General features: G+C 40.7%; 1 protein-coding gene across 8 annotated transcripts in view; it reads left to right on the top strand.

Moving 5' to 3' along the window:
- The window catches only part of adgrl3.1 (adhesion G protein-coupled receptor L3.1), a 110,426-nt gene that overhangs the window by 11,129 nt on the left and 78,318 nt on the right, over positions 1-20,979 (top strand). For all 8 annotated transcript variants that reach the window (XM_058640076.1, XM_058640072.1, XM_058640074.1 and 5 more), the window contains exon 3: positions 18,061-18,226. In XM_058640076.1, coding sequence (XP_058496059.1) covers positions 18,067-18,226 — 160 coding nt within the window. In that variant the 5' untranslated portion in view covers positions 18,061-18,066. The remainder of the gene's footprint in view (positions 1-18,060; positions 18,227-20,979) is intronic.

Below are 20,979 nucleotides of genomic sequence, written 5' to 3'. Positions count from 1 at the left end.
GCTCAAGGTCATTTCCATTGTTCTTCAACATGTATGAAACAACTAAATTACAACATGACGAGTAATGAGAAAGTATCAGCCGTGTGATTAAATATTGGGTCATTGGTTGATTTATTTTTATTTATTTTTTAAGCGTGTGCACGCATGTGTTTGCGCACATGTGTATTGTATGTCTGTAAGGCCCTTTTATTGCACTTCCTGTCCAGTGTGTCTCACCCTGCATGCTTTCCTTCCTTGACTCTCACATGACTCTGGAAAACTTGTTTTGAAATCTGATTCTGTGAGATCAAGGCTGCATTTCGTCCCTATTTCTCGGGAACAATGACTGAATAGAAAGAACAACAGGAAAGGGGACATATCAGTCTTCATATGGGGGATGTGCTTTTTTCTTTCTCTGACTGAAACAGGTGTTTCCCTCTCCACACACACACACACAAACGTAAAGCCCTCATTTGCCAGCCTACTAATGAGAATGCTGAAATACAATATTTAAATAAATAAAAGGAAATACAATCTGTATCCGTTCCACAGGCGTTTAACAATGAGTTCATGTAAAATGAGTCGAATCGCAGCGCAGTGCACATGCGGTGTGAATGCACGGAGAGAATGAAGACACATCTGGACAGTCATTCCAAACATATCATTGATAACTAGGTGTGAAAACTAAGTGAGAAAACTTGACTCTTTCAATGAGGTTATCTTCCCGTGAAACAAGAGACGTGACATTTCATTTCTCTTTGACAAAGTTGAGGATGATTATAGGATGATATATTAAACATTTTTAAATTAGGACTGGGCAGTGTGACCTAAATTCAAGATAAAAATCATCCCCACAGTGGACGATCTGCATATTTGATATATATCTACAGTATATACTGTATATATATTCAATCAGTCAATTTAGATTGAACATTTGCTGTCGTGCCATTGAAAAAAGGCATTTTGATCATTATTGTCAGTGTTTTTTTGTCCAGTCCGACAAAATAAGACACACAGGCCCACACTCGCACTCACGTACACAAACAGAACCTTTGCTGCCCTGTCGTCACCCCCAAAGAATACAAGCTTATTGTTTGATAATGTGACCTTTGCCTCGAGTGGAGAGGCCTTTGTCCCGAGACAATAGAGTCCATATTGTGAACCATGCCAGTCATATGTCGTCCACACAGCTGCCAGAGGATGGATGCAGATTGTCCAGGGTCCAAGTTGAAAGCTTTGAGGCAGGCACTGTGTGTACATGTGTATGTGTGTGTATGCGCGTGCAAATTTGTGTCTCTACTGTTTGTGTCTGCAAGTCTGTTTCCCAGAAACAGCAGATGGGCCTATGCAATTAGACTGAGGCTCCTTCCCTATATGAGCACACATGGATGCGTGCATGCATACAAACACACACAAATATCTATCTATCTATCTATCTATCTATCTATCTATCTATCTATCTATCTATCTATCTATCCATCCATCCATCCATCCATCCATCCATCCATCAAAAAAGAAGAAGATACAAATAACTGAGTGGTGGAAGACCGTGACTATCTCAGGGCACCATCTTCACATTTCGCCTCACCACTCATGTATTGACCTGCAGTAACAGATAGGCTCAGAGGAAATGAGCTTGTGACTGAAAGGTCACAGTTTAAAATCTGAGTAGTACAGTAGCTGTGAAAATCCTGGCAGTTTAAATCCCTCAGCAACCGCCATCAGGGCTGTGACCTCTGGGCACTTAACCTTTAAACGTTCCAGTGGAGCATCTCGGTGCCCAATAGTGTGAGACTGCGCTGCTGTCGCCGTGCAGCTCCCAGGTGTGACTGTGTTAATATGGGACTGTGGTCCGTCTTCCTTCCCTCTCAGTGACTCCCCCCCCCCCCTTAACCAGTCATGCAAACATTATTGTGCTCTTTCTCAGTCAATGGGCCGTGGTAAATAAGGCACGAGACTTGATAGTTTACAATTGCGCTACATTTTCTCGCCGTGACGTGCTCATTTTCATTGCATACATTCGGTGTTTGGTGCATGAGTTACAGTCACAATGGACTCTGTTGATCTCAACGTTGCCATTTATTGTTAAAGCACTGCACTCCAGACACCTGTGTGTCCCTCATGCAGTCTTTTTTTCCATCCCAAGATCGAGACAGAGCACCAGAGGAGCAAACACCTGCTCTTGCGCTCCACACACCTACACACACACACACACAGTCTGGTCTCCATGACTTCAGAGGACATTACACTGATTCACATTCATTTCCTGAACACTTACTCTAACCTTCACCATAACTCCTACTGGCCTAAGCCTAACCTCATCCTCACCAACATGTCTTCACCTTAAAATGTAATCCTTTACATTATTGGGACTTGCTTTGTGTCCCCATAAGGAAGAGGAAGTCGCCATAACGTGACTGTGAGATTTAGGTCCCCACAACACGAGTAATACCTGGAACACACACACACCAACACTGGCGTAAGTTTGTGAACAAAGACTCACATGCACACCTCTTGTATACACAAATCCATTGCCACCGGAGTGTATTGGAGCCACCCCAAACACACCCTCCACATTACAGACAAATACACACAAGCACACACACACACGCTACAACTGGGAATAGCCCATGGAGCTTCTCTTTGTCAACAACCTGGATGAAGCAGCTATTTAGAGCCACTGTGTCCCTGGAAGGATGAGCCATCTTATTTGTGTGAAGTCTGTATGAAACAAAACAAGTTATGGCAGCTACTATGACGTCCTCCTCCCCACTGTGTCTTTTCCTCTCCTGTTTATGGTGCTCTGTTTATGAACCAGTGCTAATTGTGTACGGCTGACTGTATTGTGAATGTAGATTTCCAATGGGCTTGGTGTGATGATAAGCAGATGCACCAGCAGATGTTTTCCCTCCATGTTGTCTGTTTACCAGTTCAGTTGTCCCCGGCGCATACTGTGGAGATTTGTTGTTCTATTTGGGTGCTTCAACACAAATTTCAACAATAACACTAGTTAGTAAAGTATTACAGACTTGTTTCAATACATGCCGGCATCAAGTCGGAGAAGGTTTATACGACACACGTAGGAGCACAAAAGTGCTAAAACACATCAAATGTCAAAATGTAAATACACACGTTGCTTCTTTTTTTTGTTTTTTAACAAAAAGAGGCCTTAATCGATAAAAAAATATGTGTGTTGCTGGGTCTAATTTTAGAGTTTAGAGGAGCTTGCAACATCCATCCATTACCAGAGAGGACTAAACAGAAGACATCTTTTCTGCACATGTTCTCAGATGTTCTAATCTGTCCATATGTAATCCTCAAAATCTGCTCATGTTTGCAGAGCTTGAATCTGTCCAGATTTACTGCATTTTTGAGAGGGAATCAATGTTTGAGACCTTTCGCTACAAACTGAATATGAGATGCGTTTTTTTTTTCACTGGCACATTTAACCATTGATGAAACAAGTGTCCTTTGCTCTTTCTTCTTTCATTTGAACATTCACAGCGTCCTGACAATGATATAAAACATGCAAAGCCTATTTAAGACACAAATACATAGATTTATACATCTTTAAAGATGGCTCTATTGTGTATTACAGTAGTATCCCATAACAGCACCACGCACTGTTTATGACAACAAGCTGTTACATGTACCTCTGCATCACATGCAGAAAATGATTTAAAAAAAATGTATTACAGATACAATGGTTGTGGTCCACCCACTGCTCCTTTGAATTACTGTTTCTCCAATGCATCTGCCCGCACTGGTTTGTTGATTGGAATACATCAGCACACCAGGGATATGAAACTGCAATAAGCTCCGGACCGCTAGCCTGCGTGATTTGAATATGAAATGATTAGATTATTGATTTTGGTTATTTGGGTCTCCCGCCCTGAGGTGATATTGTGGTGGCGCAATCACTATAGCTGACATTTAGCACTGTGTTTACCTTTCCTGTCTCCATTGATTGCTTCAAAATCACCACCCATACATCCTGCTGGCGCTCACTGTGTCATCCATCGCTGAAAAGTGATGGATACAGCTTATCAAAAATGCAACGGTTGCGGCCTGTGCTGGTTCCCGAAAAACAACCCCCATTACCTCGCAATCACAGAGCAGTGGTTCTTATTTAGGCTCGCATATTAAACACCATTGTTTGTGATTAGAGAGATCGTGGATGCATTTCATATCGTGGTAGATAGCTCTTTCCATAATTGCTTACAGCTTTCTCCAAAGACTGACAAGTGTTTAACTTCAAACTTTACCGCTTTATCCTCCACATGAGGGTCACGGGGGGGATAAAATTTGCATGTTTTTGGACTGTGGGAGGAAACCGGAGAACCTGGAGAAAACCCATGCACACACAGGGAGAACATGCAAACTCTGGCTCTAAGAGCAGCTCGGTCTTCTTGCTGCAAAGGCAAGAGAGCTAAATGTTTAACTTAAATAAAAAGAAGAAGCTATTTTTACCCTTGAAACTCGCCACAGCTCAGCAGGTAACAGTAATCTGTCTTGATTTTTCGTGTTATTGTTTTAGGTACATATGTTTTGCACCGCCGTGCCTCTTCAATCCCAGTTAACTTTGAAGAGGATCTCTTCTTCAGTTTAGATTTTTTCCTTTTTTCTTTTAGATTTTCTTGTTTCTGGAGAGAAGTGAAATGTGTAACGTCTAATCAAAAATGTTTGCTGACAAATACTCCCGTATCACTGTGGACATCTGTCATGAGACATTTAACACACACCACTGCTCTGTGCAGCAGAGCAGTCAGAGTCAGAGAAAGACGGCAGTTTTAGCATTATTCTACTACATTTGTGAAATGAATATTTCTTTTGTGTCCACAAGCACATTTTCCGTACGCCGGAGCTAAGGTGACAGTCTGCAAACAATGTCCTCTTCTCTCAGTTAGATCTCTCTGCATTTCTAAAACCATTTTCTCAGCAGTCCAAGCCAGCGTTAAGTGCCTCCTTTTATATTTATACCCCAGTGTTGGTACTTATGCATTATTAAATTATGAACAGGGCCCAGTAAGCGCCCCAGAAAAGCCTTTTTGAATAAATGTTTCAAGACTCTGATATACTGAGTTCATATCTGTTTTGCAATGCAAGAGGCAAATGTTCAGTTCTAATGTCTTATGCAGAAATCCGCATAAACGTCGCAAATCTGCATAATACGTTTTTGAACTTCACATTGCTGATTCTGAAATAAGCTTTGTACGTGCACACGTCCCTGAAAGTGTATTGAGATATGTCTGGCATTCGGAAAGGAAAAGCACATACTGCCTTGTAGTAGGAATCTCATTATTTATAGTGAGCATCTTCAGAAGGGACAAGGCCTGGCCTTTCCTCATGGAGTTTGCATGTTCTCCCCATGTGTGCGTTGGGTTCTCTCCAGGTTCTCCGGCTTCCTCCCACAGTCCAAAGACATGCAATGTGGGGATTAGGTAAATTGGACACTCTAAATTGACCGTAGGTGTAAGAGTGAATGGTTGAATGGTTGTTTGTCTCTATGTGTGGCCCTGTGATGGACTGGGAGAACTGTCCAGGGTGTACCCCAGCTGAGATTGGCACAGCACCCCCATCGCGACCCTCCTGTGGAGGATAAAGCGGTAGAAAATGGATGGATGGATCTTCGGAAGCGTTATATTGAAATGGAGAAAAACAACCATTGTCTTTTTTATCTTCATCACAGAGTAACAAAGAGAAGGAGGTGGATTGCAGTGTGCATGATAAAGGGCGTCAGAGGAAGCACTAAGAGAAATGAAAATCAAAGAAAAAGGCAGCATTAGGGGAGAAGACTTCAAAACAGCCTGGATGAAAGATAACGAAGGGGCATGAAAATAAGTGACGTGGTAAAGAAAGAACTGAAAAATAATTGACAACATAAAAAAACATATTACTATGTTACTACTACCCAAATGTTGCCCTTTTAGGAGGGTGTACATCAAGGTCATGGGTGCCCGTTTGTCTCCTCTTGAATACGACAATCACTGCTGAGGTGGCTGTTCTCTGTGCTGGATGACACAACTTTCTCCCTTTCTCTGTCTCTTCTCCTTTTCCTCTTAAAATCACAATCACACGGACACACACATTTTTTGCCTCTCTGCCTATGGCTTTGAGGCACGGCTTTGACGGATCCACTGTGACAGTACTGGGTTTAGAGCACAGTCACAGAGAGGGAGAGAGAGGGGGAGATGGCAGTGGAGGAGAGAGTGCTATGAAGGAGGAGACAGATGACTCAAAAGGAAGAAAAATACAACAGTGGCAGCGGAATCCGGATCACTGCTTCTCTACTTGACATAATTGATTGTATCACGGCCCGTTTTGCGAACCATTAGCTTCTCCTCATGACTTATCCAACTGCACTGGCATGCAGCATTAAAACACGCGCGTGTGTGTGTGTGCGTCGCAAACGGCCGACTGTTGACTCGTGTTTGTTCATTTGAATATGTCTCGGTTGTTTATTTTGTGTTGTTTTTCTTGCTTTGGTGCTTGCCAAGGAAACCTGGAATCAATCAACCTGCTCTAGATTTTGGAGACAAGGCATTGAGAGCGGTGAGAAATAAGGCTGCAATGAAATTAGCTGCTATGACTTCACCGTTCAGACACAATGGAGGGACAAGGAAAAAAGTTGGTTATTACCTTAAAAGCTAAATGCTGAAAATGCAATGGAAGTAGAGCAATACTGGATAATCAAAATTAGCATAATTATTTAAAAATGGAAAAGAGGGAAGGAACAATTTAAAATAACACAAAATTTCCATGTTCTGAATGAAAGGGAGCAGAAAGAAGAAGAATAAATCTGCCCGTTTGTCGCGATAAATACTTAATAAAGTGCTAATATATATATCTAACAAAACAGAAAACAACAAACAAAACAATCATACAAATAAAGACACAAAAAAGAAAACCACAATAACTAAGGCTAACACAGCCTCTTACATTCTAGACTTTGTTACCGAAGTATTACATGTTTTTCATCCCAATTGCTATCAAACGTAACTAACAGTTCATTATATTTTCTTTATATGTATCACTTTATTTATTTTCTTTGGTTACTTTCATGAGGTTGCTCCATGAACTGACTCCTTTCACAGAAATGCACCGTTCCATTAGTTTAGTCGTGAATCTCGGTTTCTTAAAGATCTCTGTTCCTTTTAAATTATAATGCATTTCTCTTTTTTCCAAATCTTTTCTGGATGTCGATTGGTAAAGTTTGTGTGTGTGTGTGTGTGTGTTATGTGTGCTATGAGGGGCACATTTGTTTTATTTCCATATTTGTTCCATCAAAAGCAACCGCTTGATCCCGTTTATTTACTTATTTTATGGTTCTTTAGGTTTCGCTTTATGACCTTTTGTCCAAATATTAAGAGTTACAGATGGACAGGAATGAAAAAGATAAACGCCCTCGGTTATTAACTTGCTTTAAGATTCTCCTCAAGTCACTCTAATCGCTTTTGGCACTCCCTCTCTCTCGCTGCCTCCTGCCATCCTCTCTGCCCCATCTCTCTGTCACTCCTCCTTTATCCTATCTTTCCATCTCTATTTTCCTCTGCCTTTTTTCTCTCTTCCTGACCTCATCCATGTATCTCTCCCTTCGTCTTCTCCCCCCCACCTCCTTCTCCTTCTTGTGCCATTCTTCCTTGCACAGCTCAGCCTTATACCCTGGTCTCATGAGGGAGGGAGGGCGCACAGAGTTGATTAGACTGGAGCATTAGAAAGTTCAGAGCAGAACAGAGCATGGTGTCTAGTCCTGGTGATGAGGAATCAAAACAGCAGTGCCTTACAGACGAGGTCGTTGGCGGTGGATTTTCAGGGTGGTTTCAGTGCATTGAATTTCTGGGAGCGTCGTTAGAGCAGCTAGAGGCAGCCATGCGGAAACTGCAGAGGTCTGGTCAAAGCCAGAGCCTCCCAAGACAATTTTTCTTACGGGCATAGAATGTCTAACATGCAGGCAGAGGATGAGGTTCTCAGCCCAGGGCTTTGAAGTAGTCTGAGTGAAAATGATTTTGAAGGAATAGATCCTTTCAAACAAAAAAAAATGCACAGCAGTTTTTTCCTCATGCCACATGCAAATGAAGGAAAATGCGCCCTGCCTCTTTTTATTCTGCCTTATTATCCATTTAATATGTTCAAAACTGAACAAGCGCCGGGACTAAGACAAAAATGCAGACGCAGTCAAATCAACGGAGAGATGAATAAGATCACTCCTTTTGAGCCGCCATGTTATTATCAGATGACATCAAATTGAGACCACGACATGTCACATGTGGGGGTGACCTACACCTTTAAGGCTGCACTCCAGCACTCTGCAGTTATTTGCTGAGAAGCCACACAAAGGATTTACAACCAGCCCTGTGTAAAATAAATTGCCTGCCAGGCCACTTGTCTTCAGGGCACAGTGACGATTGTGCACATTCCTACACTGAACGAGCCCCTCACCCACCTTTTTCCACGCATGTGTGTGTGTGTGTGTGTGTGTGTGCACTGTACATGTTTAAAAACTGCCAGTGGGAGCATCCTGCATATCTGACTGCGCCAGCCAAATGTATAGATTCAAAATGACTGTTTGTCTTGTTGAGTCAAGGTTTGGTGAGGGCAAGCATGTGACATTGACTCATTATTAAATGTGATTTTAATGTGGCCTGAGCGGACATGTATGTGAATCCCTCCCAAAACACCCGGTGTACATGCAGCAGTACGGATACGCGGTGTGGGCGACATGTCAGGACATTCAGATTGCTGTGAGCTGACAGTATGTTTTCTCTGGGCCTCTGGTCCCACTGCGGGTCCACTCACTGCCAATCAGTATCTCAGGCGACACCAGCGCAGGGCAACAGGTCTTCTATTCAGACTCACCCATGGTGGTTTGTTTGCGTTTATGCTCATTGTAGATGTGCGTGTGTCTTTGTCAACATTGTGATTGGGGCGATGTAATTCATTCTGTCCAAATCAAAACTGCAATTGGAAAGACTGCACTTGAATTAACTGCACCATATTTTGGTTCTTCTATTATCTGTTCCATTTTGTAAAAATATCACATGAAATTAAAATTAAAATTAAAATTAAAATTAAGATTAAGATTAAAATTAAGATTAAGATTAAAATTAAAATTAAAATTAAAATTAAAATTAAAATTAAAATTAAAATTAAGATTAAGATTAAAATTAAAATTAAAATTAAATTTTAGGTTTCGCTTTATGACCTTTTGTCCAAATATTAAGAGTTACAGATGGACAGGAATGAAAAAGATAAACGCCCTCGGTTATTAACTTGCTTTAAGATTCTCCTCAAGTCACTCTAATCGCTTTTGGCACTCCCTCTCTCTCGCTGCCTCCTGCCATCCTCTCTGCCCCATCTCTCTGTCACTCCTCCTTTATCCTATCTTTCCATCTCTATTTTCCTCTGCCTTTTTTCTCTCTTCCTGACCTCATCCATGTATCTCTCCCTTCGTCTTCTCCCCCCCACCTCCTTCTCCTTCTTGTGCCATTCTTCCTTGCACAGCTCAGCCTTATACCCTGGTCTCATGAGGGAGGGAGGGCGCACAGAGTTGATTAGACTGGAGCATTAGAAAGTTCAGAGCAGAACAGAGCATGGTGTCTAGTCCTGGTGATGAGGAATCAAAACAGCAGTGCCTTACAGACGAGGTCGTTGGCGGTGGATTTTCAGGGTGGTTTCAGTGCATTGAATTTCTGGGAGCGTCGTTAGAGCAGCTAGAGGCAGCCATGCGGAAACTGCAGAGGTCTGGTCAAAGCCAGAGCCTCCCAAGACAATTTTTCTTACGGGCATAGAATGTCTAACATGCAGGCAGAGGATGAGGTTCTCAGCCCAGGGCTTTGAAGTAGTCTGAGTGAAAATGATTTTGAAGGAATAGATCCTTTCAAACAAAAAAAAATGCACAGCAGTTTTTTCCTCATGCCACATGCAAATGAAGGAAAATGCGCCCTGCCTCTTTTTATTCTGCCTTATTATCCATTTAATATGTTCAAAACTGAACAAGCGCCGGGACTAAGACAAAAATGCAGACGCAGTCAAATCAACGGAGAGATGAATAAGATCACTCCTTTTGAGCCGCCATGTTATTATCAGATGACATCAAATTGAGACCACGACATGTCACATGTGGGGGTGACCTACACCTTTAAGGCTGCACTCCAGCACTCTGCAGTTATTTGCTGAGAAGCCACACAAAGGATTTACAACCAGCCCTGTGTAAAATAAATTGCCTGCCAGGCCACTTGTCTTCAGGGCACAGTGACGATTGTGCACATTCCTACACTGAACGAGCCCCTCACCCACCTTTTTCCACGCATGTGTGTGTGTGTGTGTGTGTGTGTGCACTGTACATGTTTAAAAACTGCCAGTGGGAGCATCCTGCATATCTGACTGCGCCAGCCAAATGTATAGATTCAAAATGACTGTTTGTCTTGTTGAGTCAAGGTTTGGTGAGGGCAAGCATGTGACATTGACTCATTATTAAATGTGATTTTAATGTGGCCTGAGCGGACATGTATGTGAATCCCTCCCAAAACACCCGGTGTACATGCAGCAGTACGGATACGCGGTGTGGGCGACATGTCAGGACATTCAGATTGCTGTGAGCTGACAGTATGTTTTCTCTGGGCCTCTGGTCCCACTGCGGGTCCACTCACTGCCAATCAGTATCTCAGGCGACACCAGCGCAGGGCAACAGGTCTTCTATTCAGACTCACCCATGGTGGTTTGTTTGCGTTTATGCTCATTGTAGATGTGCGTGTGTCTTTGTCAACATTGTGATTGGGGCGATGTAATTCATTCTGTCCAAATCAAAACTGCAATTGGAAAGACTGCACTTGAATTAACTGCACCATATTTTGGTTCTTCTATTATCTGTTCCATTTTGTAAAAATATCACATGAAATTAAAATTAAAATTAAAATTAAAATTAAGATTAAGATTAAAATTAAGATTAAGATTAAAATTAAAATTAAAATTAAAATTAAAATTAAAATTAAAATTAAAATTAAGATTAAGATTAAAATTAAAATTAAAATTAAAATTAAAATTAAAAATCTGTTTTTCCTTACCTTATAATAAGGCCTTTGTACTACAAAAGGTGTCTCCATGTCTACCATGGGATTTGCTTTATGCAAACTTACTACTGCCTAGATGCCACTAACTCCAACACACTGTTCCTGAAGCTTATGTAAAAATGATATAGCAGATCATATCGTGATCAGAACCTGTCAGAAAAATTGTACTTTTTCCTTATATCATTCAGCCCCTGGTGTGTAGCACTTGTCTTGTGCTTTTGTCTTTTATGATAAGCCACAGGCTGGACTCCCACCAGGTACACGCCTGATTAGTCATCTCTTCAGTTCCACACTACCAAATTAGCTTCATGTTTGTGACAAAGAAGAGTGGTTGTGGTTATCATCAGCTCAGGTAGGAAGATTAGGACAGTTTTGATTAGAATGACACTAGATAGAATCTCCTAAAAAGGGAACCAATCGCAAATCTCTGGGACGGTAGAGGTGGGCTTAACACGTCGAGCAGCTTTTGTATACATCCAACATGGCGGCCGCCTAAGAGCAGCTGTCTCTCAGGTTCAGCTCTTGCTTTCATTTACAGCGACTTGCTTCATGGAGCAACACAACTAAAGTTTAACAAGCATGTTTGTTGACATTTTTTGTCGCTCTGCATACGTCATGTGGATCATTGTCTGATTCATTGTAGGTCTATCCAATTCCATTTTCAGAGGCATTTTCATACTTGAAACGTGGGGTGTCTACACCCTTTCCAGACTAATACTGCACATACCCGACATTACATTGACTTACATTCATTTTCTATAGACGTACTCTAACCTTAACCATAACGACTACTGACAAAAGCTGCAATTAATTATATATATAGCGATGAAACAAGAAAAATATGGCCAAGTGGAAAGGGAACTTGGCTTGTGCAAGGTACCCAACTCCCATTGCTCCCCGGGCACTACTCAGTGTGGCAGCCCACTGCTCCTAATTCTAGGATGGGTCAAAATTCAGAGAATAATTTCCATAAGGGGGAAGGGATTAATAAAATATCTACAATTTAAAAAAAAAAAAAAAAATTGGATCTGAACGGGAGAGATAACTCTGGGAGTTGGAAGGGGTGTGTCGCGATTCTGCCTTATCACACCACGACACACGATCGTGGATCTGAGTCTCGCGATTTCGGTTTCATATTGTTACAGCCCTACTAACCACGCAACATGTCTTTGCCTTAAAAATATAATAATTTACATTTGGGGGATTTGCTTTTTGTCCCCATAAGGAAGACAAGTCCCCATAATGTGACTGTGTAAACAGATTTAGGTCTCTAAAGCATGAGTAATACCTAGAACATACACACACATGCACGCACGCATGCACGTGCACACACACACACACACACAGACATGGTCCATGGTGGTTAAACCCAACCTAGCAAGCCAACTGGAGGTAATTTACCGTAGCTTGGCAGACACATGCCATTTTACTGAACATGGTGCATGGCCCCTTGAGCTTTGTTCCGCTCAGACTTCTCTCCAACAGAGCAAAGAATGAACAACTGAAGAGAATAAAGAGAGCGAGAGAGAGAAAAGACAAGGCGGAAAAAACAAATGAAGAAAAATGGAGGGGGGGGAGACTGCTGAGAGTCTTCTGCACAATGAACTGGTATGACTAACTAACTATACAGTATTTATATACTGTTTATAATTAAACATACAGAATATTAGGTTATGATCTTTCATGTCATAACTGCAGCTCACCCTTTTATGGTTTTCTCTAATTAGGGAGAACATGTAGTTTTGTTTTTAGCTTCACTACCATCGATTACATTACCAGTATTTCCTAATGCAAGTACTGTGTACGCCCCCAGTGTGGATGCATGTGAGACTGTGTGTGTAGGCTGAGGGAGAAGTGGATCTTGTCTCTTAGTGCTAATTGCGTGTGTGTGCGTGTGTGTGTGTGTACATGTGCATGTTTGTGCACACATGCATGCGTGACGTCCGTTGACAATGCAGTCAAGTCCGGTCATCACTCATTAGTGAAGGACAGAATCCCCGAATGAGGACTGCGGTGACGGGTCTCGTTAAGGGACACACACACACACACACACACACACGTACACACACACTGTTGCAGGGTCAGACTGCCTCAGTGCACAGAATCAGCCCAACATCAGTTAACTCATGGATGCATGAGATAAAGTGTGTGGAGGCGTAGTGGCCCCGGCATCATCTCTGTTAAAGCTGACCCTTAAGGAAATGAAGATTCAGAGCAGGAAAAACAAAGAGCATGGAAACCATGTCACTTATCGACGATTGTCTTAGTGGTGTGTGGTAAAATTACAAGAAACAGTGGAGAAGAATCCCCTGATTTAGTTAAAAAAAACAACAATATTATCGGCACGATTTCGGACATTGTGTTATCGGCAAAGACACCAGGTTCTGCCGAACTAATGACTGAATTTATTTTGCTCAATTAAGACTTCTGATTGACATATCACATATATTTATATATATATATATATATATATATATATATATAGCCTTGAAACAAAAACATGCTCTAGGTTAATATTTCTGAACGAAAGGAGATTTAACTGGGGACGGAAGGAAACTTGAATCCACCGAGCACTCCTTGTTTTGCTCTGTTCCCGCTTATTAGCTGATGTTTCTGCTTGTTTTTATGCAGATGCCGCTTATCCACCAGGCGGGATCTCCACTGAGATATAACCAGCTCATGATAGGAAATGCTGAATTCATTTTAAAATGTATAAATTGATTATTTCATCATTTTTAACAGGGCGCACATTCAGATGGGGCACAAGACAATTGCCAGACCTTGTGTGTGCGTGCGTGCAATCAACTGATGAATACCGGCTGTAAACACATCACATATGTTCTGATAATTAGCACCATTACCGCTTGTTTATTAATAATATATTAACCAACCAACACATTAAGATAATGAGACAAAACATTTGATAGAAACAGGGAAATGCTTTGGGGCGATCATGCTTGCCGCAGCATTCTGGACAATGAGAACATATGGGAGTGCGTAGCATTGCTGAATTATGAACATAACATGAGTAATGTGAGTGAGGCTTAATCCTGGACTGCTCGAAGCTGTTGCATGACTATCGTCTGTGAAGACACTGTGAGCGGTGGTGGAAAAGAGAGGGTTAATTAACTGATGGATGAGATCGGGTGGAGCATACGCTGTGATGGAATAGCTTTTGAATTATGGAACAGTGGAATGCTGTGGCTGGTGGCGTCCGGCCATATGTCAGTGTATGCCTCCTGTGTCTGGATGTGGGCAGCTGGTCAGATTGCTCATGTTCAACCGAGTTAGGGACCAATCAATCAAAACAGGTCAGCCTGTTGCGATGTTAAAGCAAGGGTGGGAATAAAGCATGGGAGTCTATTGTAGTTGTATCACTTTGGTGCCATTAGAGATTTGTCGGGAACTGTTAGCAGATTGAAAATCACACTCCGGTGTATTCAGTTGCAGCGCCGGATATTTAGTTACTTAAAATCTTACTCTGTTGGTTGTGTTTTTGGCTGTAAAACAAGGTTTTGCCACCAGATTGAAAAACATTTTGTTGAACAATCATTTATGAAATCAAGAGACCAGCTTGATCAGGTTTGGTGATACTGAGGTCTCATAAAAATGAACAGAAAAAAGGTCTAAAGTAGCCTATTGATTGCATTTTAGTCGGCTCTAGACTGATGATTTTCTAAAAGTAAATGCATACATCTGATCGAATGACTGTACAAGGAGGGCGGCTGTCACCGCGGAGCTGCTAGGCTGATGTCAATCAAGCTGTCAAACGCAGGGCGGCGCCACCCTCTTGTTGTGGGAAAAGTTTGAGTCAGCCACAAATTATACAGAAATATTTGAAAAGATTTTGTGGAAAGAAAGGATGGAAAATGCAGCAAAGAAAAGAAGATGCAGCTTCAACAAAGAGCAGGGGAAACTCCTCAGAACTGAGTGAAGCAGCTGAAGGACATTTTCAGATGTTTTTTTTTTTTAAGTGCAGTTGGAGGAGAGTCACGCAGATCAACAGACGTTGCATTTTTGAGAAATGTTCATAATTCAGTACAAACAAAATGACCAACAGGACACATTATTGACTATTTTCAAAGTCTTTTGAAGACATACAATGATCCTTCTGTTTGTCTCCATTCCTAAATGTTGTCATCTTGTAGTGTACGTGAACCTCTTCGCCCTGTTTGTAGATTTTTTAGATGTATTGTTACAAAGCCGTCTGGTTCATTCTAACAGTATGCGTAGCCTCCATTAAAAATCTGGTGTTCTTGCTAATAGCTAAGAGGGAGACGGTGCCAAAACAGCTATTTGCCGTCACAGTATGACAGAGCTCGCTGGCTATTGTCCTGTCGCAACTGGACCAAAATGATATGGTCACACTGATCAATAATCTCTGTTACACATGATATATTTCCCATGGCTCTGGCTGTCTGCTTCACTCCATCTGTCCCAGGCTGTGTGGCCTTCCTCTCTCAGACAGACTGACAGACAGACAGACATAAATGCTACATGCCCCTTTGAGAAAAGTGAACATTGAGCCCAGAAAAAAAAAAAGGCGAGTGTTACCTTTGAAGTGATGTTTATTTGACATGAACGAGGAGGACTGTGTTGCATTATAAGTGATTCATGCAATGGCCGCATGGGAAGACTTGGGAAAACCCAGTTTCTTGCGATAGTAGAAAGATGAAAAAGTGACTGAATTAGTCATTGGATGAGCGAGTGGTCAAGTGATTGAGCAATGCTGGTCTGCTTAATCAGTTTAGAAAAACAGGAGAAATGATGCTTACCAGTCTGTCATTACTGTAACTAATCTCATAGACCATCCTCTCATTAATTGTTTATCGCTGATAGACCATGAAATGAACAATTAGATTAGAACATCCATACATTTCATACTTTGATACTGATCTGGAATAGCAAGTGAAGTGAGTCCTGATACAGACAGACAGCTTTATCATTATGCAAATATTAAACACATTTAAATTGCGTTTTTCTTCAGTGTCAACATTTAGTATCTAGTCTTATATTCCCCTCACTGTTTTGGTGTTTATGGATTGTTGGAATATGGCTTATTGCCTTGTGAAATATGCATTTGTGTAACTTTTTTTCCCCCCATTGTTTCATATTCACGTGGACATTCACTTTATTTCAACTGTACAGAAGCTGCAAATGCCACAAATCAGAGCAAGTGGCATAATGCAGGGTGATTCAAGGTCTAAAACCAACGTAATAATAATGAACCACTTGCATGTGTCCTAAAATGCCTTTTAGAAATAGTTCTAACAGTACAACTGACCATTCCGTGTCAGAATCAGAATTAGAAATCTATTATGGATCCCTCGGGGAACTTGGGATTTGTTCCAGTTGCTAAGGAATAAGGAAAGAGTATGAACTATAGGAGACAATAACACAATAACACAAAGAGAATTACAGTAAAGGGAAAATAGAGCATAAGAAGTATGTAAAAAAAATAAGTATTCTCTGGTTAATATGCTTTATACTATAGACCTTATTTTTAAATGTAAAAGTAACTAAGGGTCTCACTTCCTGTTTATGTGTGATACTTGTGGTATTCATTTCATTCAATATCATGCAAATACTCGTAGCTATTGATAACAAATAGAAGTGTCAGGTCAGTACCACATCTGTTTCTTCATATCATCACGTATGGGGATATTTTCTTTATTATTTTGTGCTGTCGCTCGGTGTGGACGGTTGATAAAAAATAATATAACCCGGTTTTAATGACACAACTATATCAACTGTTACTTGGGACACCAACTCAGAGCACTAACAACACTTCATCATAATTAGCTGTGGTTTTACCTGCGGCTGCTGATGTCACCTTGGAGGTTTTACTGGCCTTTTATAGCCACTTATCTGGTACCGGATGATCTTCAACAAAGTGAAACAGGCAGACATAGGGACGCTTCTGTGGCTTTCTACACGTGGAACAGAGTTTTACATTTTCTTATTCCTCGGAGGAGTTCACACGACGCTTTGCATCCACATTCCCGTCTTGTTTGCCCCTGATGATTGAAGCGTTCCTGTTCCATTAAAGCCTTTTTGCTTAAAGCAACTGCTGTTATAGTAACCCCTGACTACACACACGATACCTCGTTTCTAGAGGCGATATGATTTGCCTAAGTCTAAGCTACACAGCTACTGAACGGAAATACCACACCAGAAGTCTCACATAAATAATGACGGATGTCTAATTACTCATTTCTGTCCAAAATAAGGTCCATGTATGTCCAATATGTACATGAACTGAAAGTGATTAGTTTGATGATTTTCAGCCATATATCACTTTAATTTGACTGACATATATAAAGTACAAGGACGGTCTATTTACTGCCACCCTATATTGTATGTACAAAGCAATTTCCCCTGCATATTCTTCATATTCTAGCGAATAGAGGGTTACTATTATACTATTTAGTCATGTCATGTGCTCTGTATTTCTCTCACTATTGTTTAAGATTATTATTGATTACTGTCTAGGCTTCTGTGACATAGGTCTACAGGAGCCTTAGTAAAGTGCTGTTTGTTAAAACATCAAACTGCCATTAAAAGCAAACAGAGCAATAGAGTGTTGGGAAAACTTCCCTTTCCATTGCTGCATTAACCTTCTAAGTGTAAGAACACGTTGTTGTTGTTGTTGTTCAAACGGTTCATCAGTAATGATCGGTTGTTGGAGAGGGAATATTTAACAAGTTCTTTCTTTAGATTCAGTTTTTGCAAACGCTGCTCGGCTGTTCAATGCTGTGAATTCCATCCAGTCTCTTGTACGCGGCTGATAAACAGATGTGTGTTTGTTTGTAAAAATGTGAATGTTTATGGTGGAATGCTCAAGATGAAAGGTGTGTGTGTGTGTGTGTGGCGTTACAGGAAGAAAGTAAACTAATTAAAGTAATTGTGTACATGTTACGGATACCGTGCGTCCAATGAAAGATTTTAACATTTGAACTTGTATTTCTATGGCACTTCAGTGAATAGTCTGTGTCTGTGGGTCCATTTCCAGGTCTGTATGGTGTCAGGAACACTAAGCTGTGAGAGAAACAGCTCACCACAAGAGCGTCTGGGCTCAACAGGAAGTACCTCTGCATCTACTTCCGGGTCAACGTCAGACGTCATGTGGATCAGATGCCTGCTCTTCGTCGCAACTTTGCTTGCTCCACTTGCTATTGGTAAGCTAATGCTACATACTGTACTCAGACTGTGACGCTAACACAAAATATGGTTTAAAATGTAGTGAGCCTAATGTTATTTTTGACTTGTATTTGCTGAGCATTAAGAGCAAATACTAATATTTTACAGGATTTCATAGTAGGACAAGCACAGGTGGGAATAATAAGATGATTAAAGATGGCTGAATTCGGATCATAATGACACACACACACACACGGAAGACGTATTAGTAACACCTGAGCATCTTAATAAATGGAATGATGAAACATTTACCCGCCTGTAGTTTTTACAGAAAAGAATGTGTTTTGTTGTAGTTTGATTGTAAAGTGCATTAAATGAGTGGTTTCTATCGTCTTGGTCACTCTGGACGTAATTATTATCCGCCCCTATGAAAATGGAATTGTTTAAAAAGTATTTCCCAAGTGCTGTTACAGAGCAGAGCATTTTTAACACAGCTTTTTCACACATCCTAGTTTTATTTTGGATGCTTCCATTATTTGACTTGGCTCACATAAACCAAGTCACTCCAGTTCTTGACACTTGGAAACGCCGTGATAACTTTGTGTATTCTTCAACTGCTTTGTGAGCACCAGCAACCCTTTTTCTCAAGTGACCCCTCAAACCCTTACTGACGATTTTATTTGTTAATGTGTGTGAATTGGAAGATAACCGTCAGTTTTAACTTGATTTTAAATGTTTTGAGCATTACAATCATTGCACAACAGTGGTTTGTGCTATGGCTCAATGAAAAGGTCAGTTCTTAAGGGGGCTAATCATTTTGACCCTGGTAGTTTTAATATTTCTGTGTGCAAAGTCAAATCATGGAGGTATCCAAAAATATAACTAGGATGTTTGAAAAAGCCATGTTAAAAATTCTTTGCTCTGTTTAAAACAGCACTTGGGAAATACTTTAATTTTTACATTTTTTTATTTAATAATTTAATCCTCAACGGTATCTGTACAGAAATCAAATAGTAACTGTATAACTTAACCACCACTACCACAAACAAAATGTATCCTCTGAAATTGTTATGCATATTTATGTATCGTTATTATTATTATACACTATTTTCCTCTCATTCGTTAACCACATGTCAAATCTTAACCAGTTCCTCTGTATGAGGTTTGCCTCATTTGAACCAAGTTTTGGTCCACACTCCATCATCTATAAAAACAGTCAAGTACTGTACACCCACATGGTTCGAGATATTACTGTAAAACACACATGCATAAACACACTCAAGCACAAAATCACAGGAAGCACTTACAGGCAGCCAGTCACTGCCAAACAAACACCACGGGGCTTTGCTTTAGCACCAAGAGATGTGTTTCAGTCAAAGGTATTTGCATCAATGTCTCCAGAATAAGTCGACATATGCAAATTGTGCTGTTTATACTTAGCGAGGATTAGTTGAAACAAAGAGAGTTTAGCTTGAGGACTCACAGCAGCAAGCACTCGATCTTCTCCAGCAAGCTGCGTCGTGTCATTATTTCAGGGATATGTGAGGATTTATGAAAGAGAAATGGGAGGCATGGGTTTTTGAACAAAAAAAATCACAAGAATGTGTTGTTTTTCCTCAGGATTTGATATTCTGGCAGGAACGGTGTTTAATCTGACAGAGTAGATCATGTTGTTGGAAAACGGTATGAATAATGATAATCGTGCCATGAAAATGACCGCAGAGGTAAAACAAACTGGCAATGTGGACATTTCACAGTGATAAAGGATATTGATATTCTTTATTTTCCTTGTCAACAATTAAACTAAATTAAACGAACACTATCTTAGTCTACCTTGCAGGATTTTCTGTCTCGCCGAATCAGTGGCTTGCCATGGGATAATTATATATGAAAATAAAGTTCAGTATTCTGTCCCCAAGTGCGACATATTTATAGGTTTGTAATAGTTTTTAGGACAGTGATTTGAAAAACATCTGCACACTTTGATCTGTGCAACATTTATTTATTGAGCCAGGAACCTGACTAACAACATGTTCCCTAACCAATAAAAAAGGGTGGACTGTGCAGATGGTTTTTGGTCCAGAACCTCCTAAAGCTTTTATGTGGAGAGGAGTAATTTATGTTTAACCTACACTTTTTTATAACAATGCAGGCACAGAGGTAAGAAGCTGCACTAAAACAGATTTTGACCATAAAGGCAGCAGCTCCCCTGTGTAGATTTAATTCTTTGCCATGTGCCATATTTTTTATTATTTAATTGATAATAAGAAAAACAATTCTACCAACTCCATCCTCTTTTGCACGCACTTTAAAAATATATTTTTGCTCTTATAACACCCACATGTCAGACACCAGCAGTAGCCAAACACCGTGGCAGTTCAAATGAGAGATCACCTTTTAAATCTCTCTCCTCCTCTCTTTCACCCTCTGCTTCTGCTTCTTTCCATCTCTCCACCTCTTTTGCCACTCTCTTGTTTTTGGCCCAAATGTAAAAATCAATATCCTTTTGTTTCAGCCCCCAGAGGCAATGAGAGAGTCTGAATAAGACTGTCTGTACTGTCCGTGGCTGCCAAGTTTCTGTCACCACTTACACAACTAATGACAGGCACATTAACATGCACTTGCTAGCCTATACTTTATTGCATGCATGTAAAGCCAGAGTCTGAATGACACGTGCATGGTTGTTTGGCAAACTAGTGACATAATGTGTCGAGTAGTTTAACCAGAGGGCAGTTTTATAGGTGAGGCTGCTCACATAAATTAATAGGTGACAAACAAGACGGGATGGTGT

This window comes from Solea solea, chromosome 10, assembly GCF_958295425.1.
Source record: "Solea solea chromosome 10, fSolSol10.1, whole genome shotgun sequence".
Lineage (NCBI taxonomy): Eukaryota > Metazoa > Chordata > Actinopteri > Pleuronectiformes > Soleidae > Solea > Solea solea.
Note: the sequence above shows the minus strand (reverse complement) of the source record. Positions and strands in the feature narration are given on the sequence as shown.